Source organism: Festucalex cinctus, chromosome 19, assembly GCF_051991245.1.
Source record: "Festucalex cinctus isolate MCC-2025b chromosome 19, RoL_Fcin_1.0, whole genome shotgun sequence".
Taxonomy (NCBI): Eukaryota; Metazoa; Chordata; class Actinopteri; order Syngnathiformes; family Syngnathidae; genus Festucalex; species Festucalex cinctus.
The window spans coordinates 1,892,297-1,909,949 of NC_135429.1; the positions used below are offsets into that span (position 1 = coordinate 1,892,297).

At 39.3% G+C, this 17,653-nt stretch overlaps 1 protein-coding gene across 4 annotated transcripts in view; it reads right to left on the reverse strand.

Moving 5' to 3' along the window:
* The window catches only part of osbpl10a (oxysterol binding protein-like 10a), a 32,097-nt gene that overhangs the window by 11,740 nt on the left and 2,704 nt on the right, over positions 1 to 17,653 (reverse strand). Inside the window, exons 2-7 of one of the 4 annotated variants that reach the window (XM_077508240.1) lie at positions 14,854 to 14,950; positions 13,886 to 14,194; positions 9,746 to 9,921; positions 7,104 to 7,183; positions 5,773 to 5,841; positions 3,046 to 3,243 (exon numbers count right to left, since the gene is read on the reverse strand). In XM_077508240.1, coding sequence (XP_077364366.1) covers positions 3,046 to 3,243; positions 5,773 to 5,841; positions 7,104 to 7,183; positions 9,746 to 9,921; positions 13,886 to 14,145 — 783 coding nt within the window. In that variant the 5' untranslated portion in view covers positions 14,146 to 14,194; positions 14,854 to 14,950. Of the gene's footprint in view, positions 1 to 3,045; positions 3,244 to 5,772; positions 5,842 to 7,103; positions 7,184 to 9,745; positions 9,922 to 10,209; positions 10,459 to 13,885; positions 14,804 to 14,853; positions 14,951 to 17,653 lie in introns of those variants that run through there. The other 3 variants (XM_077508239.1, XM_077508241.1, XM_077508242.1) reach the window with 3 other exon arrangements.

Sequence of the window (17,653 nt, forward strand, 5' to 3'; positions counted from 1 at the left end):
CAATAAATAAATAAGAAAATAAAAATACAATTGATAAAGTACAACTAAGAGACAGATGTAAAAATCTAAATATAACTGAGCATAGCTTCAGGGTTCCTGTTAATGAACATGTGTTCCCATGAATTAGTAACGTGTCATGAATAATATTGAAGTGACATGATCACTCGGCCCCCTGACAGCAAATGTAATTATGCAGATGACAAAAGGCACACAAGAGAAGTGTGAGATAAGAAAAGTGACTGAAATGTATTACTTTCCCTGGCTTATTTATAACATTTTGTTGAATGTTATTAAAGTACTTGCAATGCGTAATCTATGCATTTTTGACGTGTGACATGACTCAAACCAAAAAGGAGCAGACTGGCCCTATTTCCAAACACAGCAAAAGCAGACTTTCCCCGTGGAGCCAACGGGATCAGCCACGTTTCCAGAAATAGCCTAACTAACCCCAGTGATCCAGCTCTCCAACATGGCTGCACGAGCGAGTGCCCGCCCGCGCCGCCGTTTGATGAGCTCACATCAGTCGGCTGTGACAAGCTGGCTGAGGGCAGACGCTCGCGTGGTCCGACTCCCGCTGCCGCACAGACGGGGGATGGACAAATACACGCGTGCGCGGATGGACAGACAGGTTGAAGTGAAGGTGACAAATGTGGCAAGGACCAGTTCTTGTCTCTACACTCGCTTCTCAAAGAACAAAAGTCACACTTGCACTGAATATTTTTTTTGTCTTTTGATCATTCAGGCTTTCATTTATGATCAAAGATGTTGCCAATGCTGCATCAAAAAAACATTTCAACATTGGTTAGTGGTTACCATCACTGTTATTTATTTTTTTAACAATCAAGGAGGTTGTGTTTTTATTCCCTCCCTCCATCCAGTTTTTTTTTTCTTCACTCACTCACAGAAGCTTACGTGTGTGAATGAGTGAGTGAAGAAAAAAATAAATAAATCCCTACGTGGTTTCAAATTGCCGCGGGAGTGACGTCACGCAGTTGACACGTTCACCCGGCCCCGTTTGCGAGTGGCAAAATACAGGCTGGGGAGGTGGGGGTTTAGGACGAAATTACCACAAAAGGTTAATAAAAACACAGATGTGTAGACTGAGAGAAAGTTAAAGTGTGTACATCCTGTATTTAAAAAAGTGCATTTTCCTGAGTGAATCCGGCAGACAGCCCCTTTAAGAAATATGTTTAAAACAAAGATACAAAGAATAAGGGGTAGGCTTAGATACGTTTTTAACTTCTTCCTACTTCCTTTGGACATGTAAACCATCATTAATGATTGTTATGAGTTTGTTTGTTTTGTTTTTTTCTTTCTTTCAATTTTTATTTCCTATTTGTTTATATGTTATGTTTACATGTTCAATAAACTTAAAAACAGGCCAATACCGGATATCAATAGCATTAATTGTTCAAATCATACTGTCTTGATGGTAAGGTGGAAAAATTAAAATTCAAGGAAATTAAGTTTTCGAGCCCAGTCCCTGAGTAGACAACATTTTACAGTAGTAAGCATTTATTTTTATTTTTTTTAAGTTTATGCACATTTAACGAGCCGTGTGGATTTGAGAGAGCACAAACGTAGCAATCACAAAAAGCCCAATTGTGCGTCTGTTGGCTTCCAGCCTGGAAGCTAAAAGTGATACTGGCTGAAGGTCAAACCGACGAGACAAATCATGTATCAATTCACGGATGTGGGAAGGAGCCAGAAAAATGCACGTGCCATACAAGGTGACGTTCTGCAGTTTAAAGTTTACCCATATAGCTCAGCCGTATCTGCACGCAGCAGCTTCTTTTGTCTGTCAAATGTACCCGAGGAAATAAATCACAGAACAAGCCGTCTCCTGCACAATCAGTTCGGAATAAAGGAAAGATGACAAATTGGGAAGAAGTATGAAGTGCTGCATGACGTAGGAATCAGGTCAGACGAATGTGAAGCCAAACAGAATGAATCACAAATCTCAGAGGGCCTTTTTTTTTTTTTTTTGGTTTTTTTTCAGTCTGACGTGGAAACACAAGCACCAGAGGAGTGTTTGTTTTACTTAATGAGCACGCCATCTGCTCGCTATTCACTCGCACTGCAGCAGGTTGACACGAGGAGGCGGAGCAGTCTGCTCCTTGGAGGTGATGAAGGATTCTCCCATTCAACCGACGGCAAGATGCTCTCTTTCTGTCAATGCGGTGAATCACTCGGATGAGATATTCTTAACGAGACGATGCCGACGCGCAGCGTGGCGCAATCGGAATGTGGGGGGGGACCGCACCACGTGTGGAGTGGCCAGAGAGGCAATTAAAAGAAGAGCTCTGCACGAGATTGCAGTCAAAATGGGAAACTTTCAAAATGTTTGTGATCTTGCAGTCCATTTGGGGTATTGTTAAAAGATAATGCTGCCAAATTTGTATGAATAGTTTGGGGAAGGTCCTTTTCTTGACACGCTCACAAATTATAAGACAATTTAAAATCTGTTTATGCTTTTGGAATGTCGGGAAAAAAAAAAAAAAAACCTTAATCAAGATGACTTAGCCGACTTAGCCGCGAAATCCAATTATTTCAAGAAAACAGTTATTTATAAAAAAAATAAAAATAAATAAAAAATAAATTTTGAGCTCAGATGTATAGTATAAACAGTAAACACAAAATGACAATTTAACAGCGACATTGAAGAATAAAGTTTATTTATAAACCGATCCATTATTTCAAATTGGAAAGAAATGTCTTTTCAGATTTCACTTAAATTTCCTACTTGTTTTTAATAAAAATAAAAAATAAAAGATTTCATTTAAGAAAAATATATTTTTTAATCATTTTTAAATTAAAAGGTACAAAAATTACTTGGAAGTGTTTTAACAGTGACTTTTAAGAATAAAGTTTGTTTTTTTATTATACATTAAGCATTATTTTCAATATGTGGGTGAGATATTAATGAGTCTAAATGAATCCAATCACGTCTGTTTCAATATTTTTGCCCACTTGAAAACTATTCAAGCTAGAATTTCTCAACTTTTGCCTCACAATATCTTTTGATTCACATTTTTTGGCACCCACCTCTTTGACCTCCAGCAGCCGTCCCGGATACTGACTCTTGGCCCGCCGCGCTGCCGCCGGCGACTTGTGGTGCGTTATTGTGACGATGTTGCCCGGCGAAGACGTGTGGGCCGGTTGCCTCTGAGAAGCCGGTGATGAAGTTGGCGTGAGGTGTGGGAGGAGGGAGAAGCTACGGTTGCGACCAGATGAGGAGGAGCCCTATGCAATACAAAATTATACATAAATAAATTATCTATATAGGCCTGTATAAATCAATATGAATAAGTATCATTTTTATATATATAATTGAGGGTTATTGGACTTTCAGATGAGATTTCACGAGGAACCTAAAATGCTCTTCAAGTCAAACCAGTTATCCTCAAAGGCCTGCCTTTTTTCTTTTTTTTTTTACCCCCATTAGTGGACAGGGAAACACCAGAGCTGATCTGCCCCGAGATAACAGAGGTCTGGTTACAGTGCCGGTGAAAACAAAATAGATCAAACTTGCACAACAGAGCGCTGCTCACTGAAAGGCAAACAACCAAGCTGCGGTCACGCTGCTTTGCGCTGTAGTAACCAAAAGCAGGTTGCTTCAGATTTCTGAAGAGTGAGATTTCTATCACATAGGTCCTTTGTGATGTTTTGGGGCAGGACTTAAATCAGCTTACAGGAGAGAGAACAGTGTTGCATTGTGCAAAGTCAAGCCGTGAGCAAGCAGAGAAGGAACGGCATTAAGAATTGAGGTTTTGTCCTCTATAACTGGAACAGAGCCCCGAGCATTTCATTAAACTGGAAAGAACTTATTGGACCCAAGAATATGTCTGGACAAGAAGGGGAGGGGCAAACAACTTAAAGAAAAAGGTAGTACTGATTTTTAAATCCCCACACATCCTTATTATTATTTATTTTATACTGTATTGTACGAAAGCGTATTGCATTCACTTGGAAAAAAAATAAACTGTTTTCTGGCTATTTTTGGGGGGGAGCTTTATTTTTCTGAGTATTTTTTTCCTGTTTTATATATATATATATATATATATATATATATATATATATATATATATATTTATTTATTTACTGTTTTACTGAATATTTTTTTTTCTGTCATAAAAAAAAATATTCTGAAAAACAATGAAAACTAATCCTCAGTGACTTGTTGGTCACTTGGAGTTCAGAGGTAAAATAAATAAATATAAACAGGTGATGATGTCATCTTCAGTTGACATATAAACCACCTACAATCTCTAATAATATTGCGGCACTTATGCAAGCACACATCGATCGCTTCACAAGCAAATTAGGTTCCCCTTCATCTGACAATTAGCACAGATTTTAAACATATAAGGCCAAAACATCCCTAATGAAAATTAAATTGCACTAATAAACTAGCCACAAGAGGGTGCTAGAACTGCACAAATGGAAATTAACCTGACTTTTTTTTTTTTAACATATGTGTTCCCTTTAAATATTGTGAACATGACGACGACGATATTGTGGCAGTTTTAATGTAACGATATTGCCCTTATCGTGACATCCCTAATTATGACAACCATGGAAATGGATAAATAAATAAAATGTCTTTGTGCCAGGCATTCTCCGTTAGTGTTACCGTTTATTTGGCTCGGGGGAAACAATTCCAGTGCTGTCACTTTTCTATCTCGCTTTTTCACTCAGCTGTCGACAGATTTGGCCCTGCAGCGTGTGGGCGTAAGTAAGGTACAACGGTCAGCTGCTGATCCGTCACATTTTACACCACAGGATGCATTCGTTACCCTCACACCAGATACTCTGTGAGCACACACTTTTCCAATGTCCGCCAGGGTCAGAAAACTGCCAACAGAATCTAACCAGATATTTCATTAAGTCACTTGTACACATTTTCAAACAAAGAATTTCAGCAAAGCTGAAACAAAGAAGGCAAAGAAATCCTGTTGTTTGCTTTATGCCATCACAAAGACAACTGGACTAAGTCCACAGACTTACTCACCCTACGATTCCTGTTAGGATGCGACCACACTCGATAACAACCTGCTAATCATCGTGAAAAACATTCCGCCTTTGCTTCCGTGCGGCGAGCTCCGTAATCGGCTAATAAACTGTGGTTGCAAAGTGGCACCAACAACAACAGAGCCAAATGTTCTGAGAAAGATCGATCATATCGTGCGCTACAGCCAGACAACCTGACTGCTCGTGCGTTTCTACCAAATAACAGGCGACGGGAAAAATTGAAGCTCTGGCTCCTGCAAATATTACGATAAATAAGACGGGGAGGGCGCATTCGAGTGCGCAAACGCGTGTTGCTCCTGGAAAATGTTTGGAGCTGTGAAACGCATGCCCATTTAAATAGGTAACGACCAATCATGGTCCACCACTTTTCTGGGGCTGGTCAGAAAACAGGTGGACCATGATTGGTCGTTACCTACTTCCTTAGCACAGGTGATGATGTCATCTTCAGTTGACAGTAAGTAGAAAAATGACTTTTTAAAAGGTATTAATTGTACATGAAAATGAATGAAGTTACCACATTAATTATAGACAAAATATTAATTTTAGTCAACAATTATTTATTTTCTCTTCAAAATTCACCTTTAGTCATGCCAGAAACTTTCTGATATGGGGAAGAGCGGAACTGAACAATGATATTTAATAAGCACATGGCAGTACATGCTGTCACAGAGGAGGACATCTCCATTATGAAGTGCTGCGCATCTTTAATAAGATGGCGGTGTGTGTTTATTAGTGACTCACCAGCACATCTTGTCCTCCCCCCGATTCCTCTGCACTCAGGTGTTCATCGGAGCCCTTCAACTTCCTTACCTATTAACCACATGCACACACGGGAAGAAAAGAAACACTGCTTTCAAAAAGTAGAACAGAAAATGAATTCTAGTCATGCAATCGTATCCATTATTGTCAAGTTTTATATATATATATATATATATATATATATATATACTCCCAAAAACATATAAATACGTTCTATTTTAAATGTTTTAAGTGTCCCAAAGACGTATTTATACGTTTTTGTTTTTATGCTAGAGCATACAGAAGGCTTTGATGCAGCCTCTCGATGGCAAAGAACAGTAGACTTCAATTATTGCCAAAATAACTAATTAAAACCCAAATACGTATAAATACATTTTTAATACTTTGTCCTTCCCTACCAAAAACTATTAAATTGCAATCACAATATTGAGGTGGAGGTTGAAAAAAAAAAATGCAATTATTTTTCAAAATCATTCAGCCCTAGTCTCCAATATCACTAAGCATCCCAGGTAATGCAAAATCTAAATCTTCTTGAAATGTATGTGGCAGATAAGCATATTTCAGAATAAGTACTGTTAAGGAATTGTCATCTCTTTTGATGCAACATCTTACGTCTGCAACAAAACAACAGCAACCTTTCCTCAAACTTGATATGTTGATGGAGGACATGCCAAGGTGAATCTATTACCAGAACACAACATCCAAATTGATGTCTGGCTCACGTCAGAGAGCGCCGCTTGTTTATGCTCCTTTGTAAGCGGAAGGCTGAGTTCGAGAGTCATGCGGCGCTCTTCATTAGGAGGTATTATTGTTATGATTGCAAGTCAAAGTACTGTCACTGCAGTTATCGTTCATATACATTAAAGTGCTGTTTCTGTCCAACAATTGCTGTTTTGTTTTGTTTTTTTGATGTGTAGATGTGTGACAAGTCAAATCCATTTACCGCAAAATGAATCCAACCAAAGAGGTGGTGCCCTGTTATGGATGTTTGGGATTAAAAAATATAATCTCATCTTCATTTCATCCTACTGTACAATTTCGGTTTTTGAATGTTATATTAATACTTATGAATCACATTTTTATCTTGAGCCCGATAACACTAAAAACATATCATGGAAAAACAGAGCCCCTGCTTTCTTCACATACATCCGAGGTATACCAGGAGGTGCAACAATTAATCGAGTATTATTTTTAACATCGTTTAATTTAAAAATATCCCTCACGACTTTCATTTCTTTCCTAGTCAACAACAACACATGTTGAACACTAAAAACTATCTGCATCTTATTGTATTTATTTATTTATTTACTTACCTTGGCACTGCAGTCCGAATGTCGCCTGGCACACGCTTGGAGCTGGCTAACCCAATACTGCTGCTCTTTGGCATCAGATGCTGAAAAGATACAAAAAGAAAAACAAAACAAAGTTAATTTACAGGCTTTCTTCCTATTCATGCAATAAACTCTTACAGGAGTTCACAGGCGGGTCGATATGTAGTTAAAAGAGTCTTCGTGTCCACTGAGGGATGCCATTCGTTTTCTTTTATGCAGTCCGACTGCACAGATGAACCTCTGAATTTGATTAAGGTTGCTAGAGCAAGTCTCGCCCTCTACAGATAGCTATTCCTTAAGTCGATTAGTTGAATAAAGAATCCCACATTACTGTCTTAACATTTAATCACTAGAAGAAACATGCAGGTGTGGCATTTACTTGTAAGGTGCACCCCCATTGAGACCACCAAATAGATACATTGTCATGTTTGGAAGAACATACGTAGTTTGCGGTACTTTCAAAGTGTTAAGATGCTGAGCAATCGTTCAATGTTTTTACAAAGCGCAACTTTTTCGTCCAACATCTTACGACGCTCTCATGAGAAGAGGCTGCTTGAGTGCAACCTTGCAGAAAATAAACAGTCGAGTCTGCCGCAGAGGTGTCAATCAGATCCAAACTGCTGCACCTGACTCCCCTTTGCTGTTTGTTGTTCATCACTTGGGAACTCGAGCCACAGCAAAAACTCACTTTGACAGGACGTCCCTCATCTCACATTGAGAGATAGCAAACTAAAGGTACAGCACTGAAAAATGACACTTATTTTTCCGTATCATATGGTTTGACATGGTCAGTCAAAAAATTTTTATAGTTTAATTAAGGATTTAATTTTATTTTTGAATTTCAGATGCACTTTAAATCTTTTCTGTTACAGTTAATAAAGCAATTCTTTGTAAGTTGGTCCATTTTCTCTTTTTTTTTAATTTATTCTCTTATACATTAATACGGATACAGTGTTGTGCAGAGATGTGCTTATAACAATTTTATAGACAAGTGATACTATTTATAGTCGCACGGGGATTGGGGGGGTTGTTTTCTTCTTACTGGTTTGGGGGCATGACAGAAAATAATTGAGAAGCACTGCCATAATACCACAAGACATTACTTGTGCATATACGAGTGGGAAAAAGTAGCAGAGCCTTTGTAGCATTTAGCCTACAAACATTAAATGTGTATTTAAATACGTTCAAACATACACGCAATTACGTTCGAACGTACTCGCCAGTCGCCATTGCAAGATTGTCGTCTGATAGTAATATTGTCTATTTTCAGCCTTGCAATTGTCACTAATGCCTTTTTGTTATGAAGCCAAACATCCCCCCGAGGCTGTTGGAGGCCATTCATGGATACAATTACACGTTTCTTAAATTCAAAAGTGAAATGTAGTAGAATGGCGGCCAGTTGTTGAAACCATCCAGTGAGACCGTGCATTAGTGATACAGTGTATGTATCCTCTTACAGCAGCACAAGTGATAAGAAAAACATGTTAAAAAAAAAATAAAAAATACAAAAAATCAAATTCAGTGAGACGATACACATCAAAAGCTGCATAAGCCGCGAAAAGTGCAAAATGACTCCTTGCTGAACTTTAAAGTTCCGCTCTGCCAATCCCAAGGTAGGATTTCAGGGGGGTTCCCATGGTAACCAAAACCAAATCTGAGCATGCTGGCTAATCTTCATCACTGATTGTTGAGGCCACACATGTGAGCTACTTAAACGCTTTCCTGATGTTTCGACTTGTTGCTTTAACAATAAGCTAGCTGGGCTTTTGTTTGTCTAGGGCTTATAAAATACACTTGTAAACGTTATCTTGGGTTAAATGAGCGAAGATTCCGGAAAGACAAATTATGAAAATCAATTGAAGAATAGAGTCAAGATCATTTTTGTCTGCGCTGTATACCCAAAATATGAGTAAGGCACTTGAAAATGGAAAGATCTCAGTCTGTGTGCGACTCTGCCGACCTCTCCTCGGGTAGGATCATTGATTCCCCTTCGCTCAATACACATGGAGTTATTCAGGGAATATAGGCCAAGTTGTTCTTGTTTTGAAAATCCTTCCCCCAAGAGCGTAAGGGGGCATACTGGTTCCAGTGGTTAGAGTTGAGCAACAGTCAAAGAAAAAAAAAAAAAAAAAAGTCAGTGAAAGAAAAGGCCCTACTAGGCACAAAGCTCAAACCGTCCTGCTGTTATACCTCCCATGTTATTCTAATTTGTTCAAGACAAACATGCCTGGTCAAATGTCAAAAAGCATATACCAACATCAATCAATCTTTTTTTTTTTGGTGACAATTCGCACTGTTGTAGATGTGATCACTTGATTTGCTGCCAACCAAAGCCGCTACCTTCCGTTAAGTTTAGATGAATTTGTGTCACCAAAATGTCAAATACGCTAGGTGCAACTTCAAGGTCCCACTCTCTGTATATCCAGAACGTCCAACAGGCACAACAAGTCCTGCGTGGGCATGAACATCACGTTTTTAATGCTTGAGCGCAGCTGAGCCGTCTACAAAAACATTGTCCAATGTGTTAAGTGGAAATATGAAAGGCACATCCCCCTCCTCAAATAAAACACTCTTCTTGAGAGTGAAGTCAATAAACGAGCAGATCAAAACGAGCGGCGTCGTACCTCTGAGTTTGTACAGCTCTCCATTCACAGAATTGACGATGAACATGTGCGGAACCTCATCGCTCTGCGTCACCGTGGCTCCGATCAAGGGGAGGGACCCTCGTGGCTTCTGGCTCCTTCCCTGCTCGTTAACGTAGTACAGCAGCTGTCCCAAATCTGGATCTAACACAAAGTACCTGAAAAACAGAGATCGATAAACTGGTTAGGAGGCAACATTTCACCAGGCCAAAAATCGGACTACACCATACCCAGCCATCAAAAATGTCTCAAGACATCTTAAAATGTCTCTTAAGACACATTTTTGAGATGTCTTAAGATGTTTTTATAATTCAAAACATGTCTATTAGATGTGTCCATAGACGTGAGTCTTAAGATGTCTTTAGATGTGACAAGGCTGTGGCAGATTCAAGGACTCGGGTGCAGAGAGTTGGCCACCAAGGCAGATGTTTATTAAAAAAACCCACCTGACTCTGAGGGGAAAATAAAAACAAGGGCTATGAAAAGGTCAAACTAAAGGCTCTTCAAAAGGGAGGATACCTAAGCTACAAACAAAAGAACCAAATACAGTCCTAAACTAAACACTAAACTGTGGCTATGTAAAGTACAACAAAAATTTCTCAGACGAGACAAACGATAGCAAGGCTGTGGATCGAGACTGCGGTTGGGCTTGGGTGCTCGAGACGAAACACTATGGCACAAGACAAGGGGAGACACAGACTATTTAACACATGAGGGTAATGGGAAACAGGTGGACACAATCAGGAAGCAGGGTTGACACTGACGCCACATGAAGAAGGGCAGGTGACCTGAAATGAAAGAAGAGTCAGGATCTTCAAAATAAAACAGGAAATGGCAAGACAGAAAAGCCCTCGGCAGGACAACCTTCTTCTACTACCCAACACAGGCCAGAGTGTCACTGGCGTTTTTCTGCTGACCTATCCATAATTTGAAGAAACAGTAGTTGTCCTTGCTCTCTCCTTCTGCCCTGCATTATCTTCTTTTGGCCGAAACTGATCATCAATGCTCTCCCTCCACGTCCAATTAAGGTATTGATTTGCAATCCAACGGCACATCATGGTTGCATAGAATGGTTGGAGACGTGGGACCCCCGCCAGTACCCAGAAAAATCCTAAAGGAGGCGTGTCCAAACTTTCTGCATCAAGTGCCGCATAAAGAAAAATGTAGATACTTGACATTTTTTAGCTTCCGGTTAAAACGCTGTCTAAAATGAATCTATAAAAACTATATACAACTATGAAAACACAAATGTAACAGTTTTATCCCAATGTTGTGTGATCATAAACAAACTCTAAAAGACGAGGGATTCACTACGACCTGAATATTGATCCCTATTCACAATCTTGTTCGTGCATGAGTGTCAACCTCAGCAAATCAGTGAACGATCTGCCTACGTCAGATACTCAGCCGTGTCTTTTTGTCACACACGTCCATACACACACAAAATCTCCCATGTTCAGTCAGCAGAGCGGTCTTTTTACTGTTGACCCCCTCCGGGCAGTCTTGCCCTAGCAGCTAAACAAGACGTGATGGATGGTGCTGGATAATACATACAGGGCCGTATGTCCAAGTTCACATGTAACAGAGCTGAAAATGCTGACGTATGAGACGCAGGATGTAAAAATGGCTCAAAATCCCAAATTCAGTCCAGGGTAATGCAAGGTGTCGTGCGCTATGCTGAACTGTCTATTATGTAGAAGTTTTCTTCCTACGAGTATGCCACTGAGACACCTGACTGAAGCTGCACTTTTTCAATTCACACCTTCAACCGAGGCAGTGAAGCAATGTCATGATTCATCCCTCAAAATGTACCCCGACCACCCACCTGCCACCTCGACATTATTCATTTGACAGCACAGAAAAGTCTGAATTTAGAATCAACACATGGAGGAATCTGTGCCTCCACTATACGGTAGATTTATATTCTACCTATAGCAGACGTAGATGTTGCTTCAAGCCAGTAAAATAAGTTAATAAAAACTCTGGATTGATGTTAGTATTGCATATTTTGCACAAACCTAATATTTGTTGAAATGACAGCACAGGATGATTTAATACACAAGCGTTAACACTACTCACATCACTGAAGAATAAGTAAAAAAAAACAACAAGGGCAGATATCTACCGCTGTTCCATTCCAATCATGCACATCACTTACACAACATTATCAACACTTCACATTGGCAGAGGGCCACCTACACAGCATCGTATTTAGCTCCACTCGGGTCGGTCTGTTTCTCGCCACCACACCGCCTGCCCGGCACTCACAATACACTTGTAATTCGAAAAGCCACTGATGACTGTAATTACTCTACACTGCGCGACCTGCAAGGCATTTCTATTAATAATCGAGTAACCAGATTTGATCCAAATCACAATTCACCTTCACACTTAAGACAACAGCGTTGACTTGAATTAATTTTATATCATTCACTCCACTTTTTATTTTTATTTTTTTTTATGAAAACTCTGAGTAATGGCTGCATTGTGAGAAGAGTATATCAGAACGAGGCAGGGGGTGAAGTCATAAATGCTGAATGAACCACACAATAATGCACTGCTGAGATGTCGACTTCTCTGTGGGCTCATTATGAGAGTGTCCATGGTGCTTCAAAAGAAGAAATATTATGAATACAAATGCACACACAAAAAAAATAGACAGCGATAACGAGAAAAGGCATCAAGATAAGACTGCGCAAAATTAACCCGGCACAGAGATATATGAAAAAGCAAGTAAAATGCTAATTGTATTATTGTGGCTGTAATTATCAATTTTATTTGCCATACTTTTTGAAGAATGGGTACTATTCCCACCTTTTGGTTTAAACAAATAGTTCAAAAGTCACTTGTAAGCATTATATCTTAAAATGATATCCAAATATAGAAGTTGCACTGTAGAGGCAGCAAAAGAATTTATATAGAACAGATACGTGTGTAAAAAATAAATGAAATAAAAAAAAATAAAAAATAAAAAAAAAGACCATGTTCAAGTAAAAATATTGATTTAAATCTGTACTTAGGTAAGAATAAAAGTACAAGCTGAAATGTATATCATTAAATGTTACATTTTGTCCTCTTTCATCTATAACTGCTTCAAACATCAAAGCATATGTAGGAATGGAAGAATGTTGTTTTGTTGTGATTGTATTGTATTTGTGTTCATGTTTTATGTTATGGTTGGTTTTTTTTTGTGTGTTTCTGTAAAGCGCTTTGTGACAACTCAGGCTGTTTGAAGGCGCTATATAAATAAACTTGAGTTGAGTTTTTTCAAAGCAACCACAGCTTAGTTAGCTATGCTAGCTAGCTAAAGCCAGCTAGCACTGGCATGACTTTTATGCTGGCAAAACATATTACCAGCTAAAATTGTGTACTTTTTTTTTAGTATTAAGTAGTAATAAATATGAAATTAGCTCATGTTAACTGAAAAAAATAAAAAATAAAAAACACCTGTTTTTTGTTTTTTTTCTTTTTCAGATTTTCTAGCTTGGCATGAGCAAAGCTTGAAATGAGGACAGCTGGCTCTAGTCTAAAGAGGAGCTTGTTAGTGAAATATGGACTATCTTGACAACATAGATCTGAATCTGTTGCATATTGTTGTTATTGTTCTCTGGACGATGTTCCTCCATATTGCTGCTCTCAATATCTCTCACTCAAGAGCTCAACCACAGTTGGCTTTATCTCTATTTTCTACTTTGTGTTGTCATCTATATATTCACACTCATTTGTACCTGAATAGAAAATGTATAGTCATAAATCTATGGATGTTTTGGGAATGTGAGAGGAAGCAGCAGTACTTGTAAAAACCACGCAAGCGCTGGGAGAACATGCGAACTCAACATAATAGAAACTATTTGAACTTCATAACTTTGAGGCAGCTGTATGAACTACCTTTTCACTGTGCCATGATACTAACAAAGCAGAGAAAGTAAAGCACTGTTTGTGCAAAAAGTAGAGAAATAAACTTTCAAGTAAAGAAAAATGTCAACCTCTCATCAAGTACAGTTTGCATTGAAATGACTCCCCGCCCCTCCCCTTAAAGTGCAACGTGGACAATGCAGCATCAACAAACGAGCCATTCACAAAAGTAAAAGCCAAACTAACTCCGTGTGTTGTTTTATTTACCTGTTCTGCCAGCCTTGGATGAGGTTGGTGTACTTGCTGAGAACTCCTTCCATTTGTCGCCTACGACCCTGCTGCGAACCGGTACTGCTCCCCAGGAAAGCCCCGCGGCCGCCTCCTGCCCCGCACTGGGGGCCGGAACCGGAGCCGGGGCTTGCCGACCCCGTCCGCCCGCCGGGTTTCCTCGACGAGTTGTTTCGCTCACAAGAAGAAGAGTTGCTTTTGTTGGTTCCGTGATGTGGACTGCTCGGCGTCCTGTCCATGCTGCTGACGGGACGGCTGAAGGAAGAAGAGGAGGAGGAGGAGGAGGAGCTGGAGGACGACAAGGAGGAGGAAGGGGGGGACAGGGATGGAGCCCAAGCAGTCGTGGGGAAGGATTTCACCACCACATTGAAGTGTCGAGAAAGACGGCTCGAACTAAACGCGAGACCTGCGGACGTGTCGTGACCGCGCCGTGACGTGGATGCGAGCGACCCCCGCCGCGTGTAAAAACCGACATCTTCCTTGGCCGGTGTTCGAGTCCCGGCTGGCTCGTCTCTGCACTCAGGCTGTGTGACACCGCGACACTGAGCCAGCGTTTTCTTGCACTAAGACACGCCCACTCGAGCCGCCCATCCCGGAAGTTACAATGGAGCCTTGTGGTGCGAAAATGAGATTACAGCCACACAGTTTGGATGCAAAACGTTTTTTGAATATTAATTATTGACAATTCCTAACATCCGGGCATTTCTGATATTTTCATAATGCAACGCCTCCGCAACTAAAAGATAAACTATTCAGAATTAGCACATTTTTACACAGCAATTATCCACCTGTTGCCATTCACACAACAAAATATCATATAGGCTCCGCTCAGGTCAGATTGGACTTGATTTAATTTCTTACAAAGACTATTTGACACAAGGACATGCCAACATCCGGGATTAAAAAGAAGCATCGTGCGGGCTATCGCGATCGACGATTGCACTGACCAATCGAAGGCTCGCCTCGATGAATCTCTGCAGGACACTTAACGGGGCTCAGATAGATTCCCACTGCTGAGGCAGCCTCAAAGATGAGATCAATAGCCTACGGAAGAGTGAAAACATTTTTTATCCCTGAGCAACACAAAATGAGCGATGTTGGTTAAAAGCTCGTGATGAGATTCAAGATGGGGTCAGCTGCATTTCTTTAAACCATTCAGAGCCTTTTCCATTAACGTTCAATTCCAAACATAATATAGAGATGAAACAATGAGCGTTATGAAGGAATCTGGGGGGGGACCAACAAGCCCAATCTAGTTCCTCATCATTAGCAATAATACTCGTCTCCGCTTCATGGCCTCCTCATCTGTTGCTAGATCAAAACGGCATGCGTCATCCTTCTCAGACCTCAGCGCTGTGAAATATGAAAGAGGCTTTGATCCAATCGGCTTCTTCTTCTCCCCAACTAGAACGAAGCATCAAACAGGCAGACGAGACAACCTTAACGCGGGCCTTCTTCCAGTCCTCTCCCAGCATCTGTAATCTGGATTAGCGCCGAGGAGGAGGTCTTTCTCGAACATGAATGTCATCTTTTCAGAAATGAAGAACATCAGCAATGCAAGATGGGAGTTTAAATCTTAAATAATACCTGAAGTTGAACCTGTCTGCATCAGTAAAAGAGCATTAGATGATGATGACCGTAGGACTGGAAAATTAAGTCATTGTGATGCCTTTGTATGATTACAAAAGTACAGAATATACAGTACAGTACACCAGAAAATAAGCTTCAGTCGTTAATGTTCACATTTCTCAAGGACAAGCATAACACCTTTTTGATCATGGGCATTCATTCAGTTAGCTTGTCAGTAGCACTTTGGCTTTAATATTAACACACACAGAGAAGATAACAGCTATCTTTTAACATTCCAATTCAAACAAAGGACAGTGTTGATTTCACCACCTGAAATGTTTCCTAGCTAGGAAAAAAAAAAAAAAAAAAAAAAGACAGCTAACTTCTCTCTGACAACATAAACAGTGAGCTACAATTACGTTCAGCAACCATGAGGACTGGAAATGATAATAAAGTGTTGGTAAAGGTACTCGGTGGTCGAAGCAAGGAAAGAAATGTTCCACATAAACCAGGTTTGGTCTGAGTAATAGGCTGCATACTCACCTGTGTAAATAAGCACTAGTTCGGGGAGGGGCTAGCTGGAGCAAACGGTCCATTTGAACAAAGTACATATATAACTTGTTATAAAAAAATAAAAAAAAAGAGGATATACTGTAAATTTTAAACATAAACAATCTTTTTGGGTGGGTGGAATTAACCATCCCCAAAATGGGCTAGAAACGCCCATGGATTGAACAATAATTTGTAAAATAAACAAATTTTAAAAAGTAAATAAATAGATACATAATAATAATAATAATGTAAATAAATAAATAACCACCCAATAGTGTACAGTGGATATATGAAACATGAAATTGATCAAATTTAGACTGGCGAGGTCTCAGCCTGTCATTGATGATTTCCTATTTTAATCAACTTGCACCTAGTCACAATCTAAGATAATACAAAATATGGTCCAGTATAAATCTAAATTAGAAGGAGAAAGTTTGTTTTTGTTATTTTATATGATACAAAATAACAGTGTGTGGAGTATGCTTTTAATGTCAGTCAGGTTCATAGTAGCACAGCCTTACCTTAGCATTTGCCACCCAAAATGAACATTGTCAATATCACCAACTGAAGTGAAAAATCAGAAAAAAAATGTTAATCAATATTCCAAAATAATGATATAAGTACACAAGATCACAATACAATTGAGTTGAACTCAACTTGTGTAAGTGATCATAAATTGTTTATTTATTAGAGTAGTTCCAGAGTGTTACCTTGCGCACTAAACTCACACTTTTCTTCCAATGCATTTGACATTTAGAGCGCTGACGACCTTTTCAGAAAGTAACTGATGTCAGATTCGCCTTAGAAAAAAAAAAAAAAAAAAAGCAGCTTTGAAGGTAAAAAATGAAAAAGTCCTCTCTCAGTCTTTCTCGCATTTTGCCTGGCATAATATTTCACGGGTTTTAATGAATCATGCTCAAGGAGTTTCGTGATATGAAAGAGCAAACGTTCATTGCCTGGTCAGACTCATTTTGAGAGCTTATTGGAAAAAAACGGCTTCCTGGCAGAGTTCGTGTTACAGTGACGGCAGACTTCGAATACGGATGATTGAATGCATTTCCTCAGCTGTCATATCGGTTCGTTGATGGAAATCAGACATCTCCAATGTCAAACACGATCAATAACTGTGGGCACAAAAATACATTTAAACATTTAATTCTTGCGCCTACCAAGTCAAGGTCACCACTTACAGATACTTGACACTGATAGTTTTTTTGTTATATAAAACAAAAAGAGCTCACACTAAAAAAAAATTGTTTGGATATCGTTACATCCTCACTAATATCAGCACTGCTCTGTTTTCGGGGTCAAATTTGAATAGAGTCACAAAAAGCACACACAAAGAAATATGAATTAAAAAAAGACAAAAAAGTAAAACACTGCTAATAGTAATAATTTTCCACCAGTTGGATTTTCTGCATGATGAACGGCTAAATCATGTTGTGGTTTTGCCCCAGCCTACATTCATTATAAGTAGCAGCTAATAAAACTACTTCATGGATTAGAGGGTGGTATTTTTTTTTTTTTTTGCGCACTGCTTTTCTCCGTGCAAGGCCATGAAAATTCATATTCCATCTTTTTTTTTTTTTTTTTTTTACAAAATCAACTAGCATACAAAGTTAACCA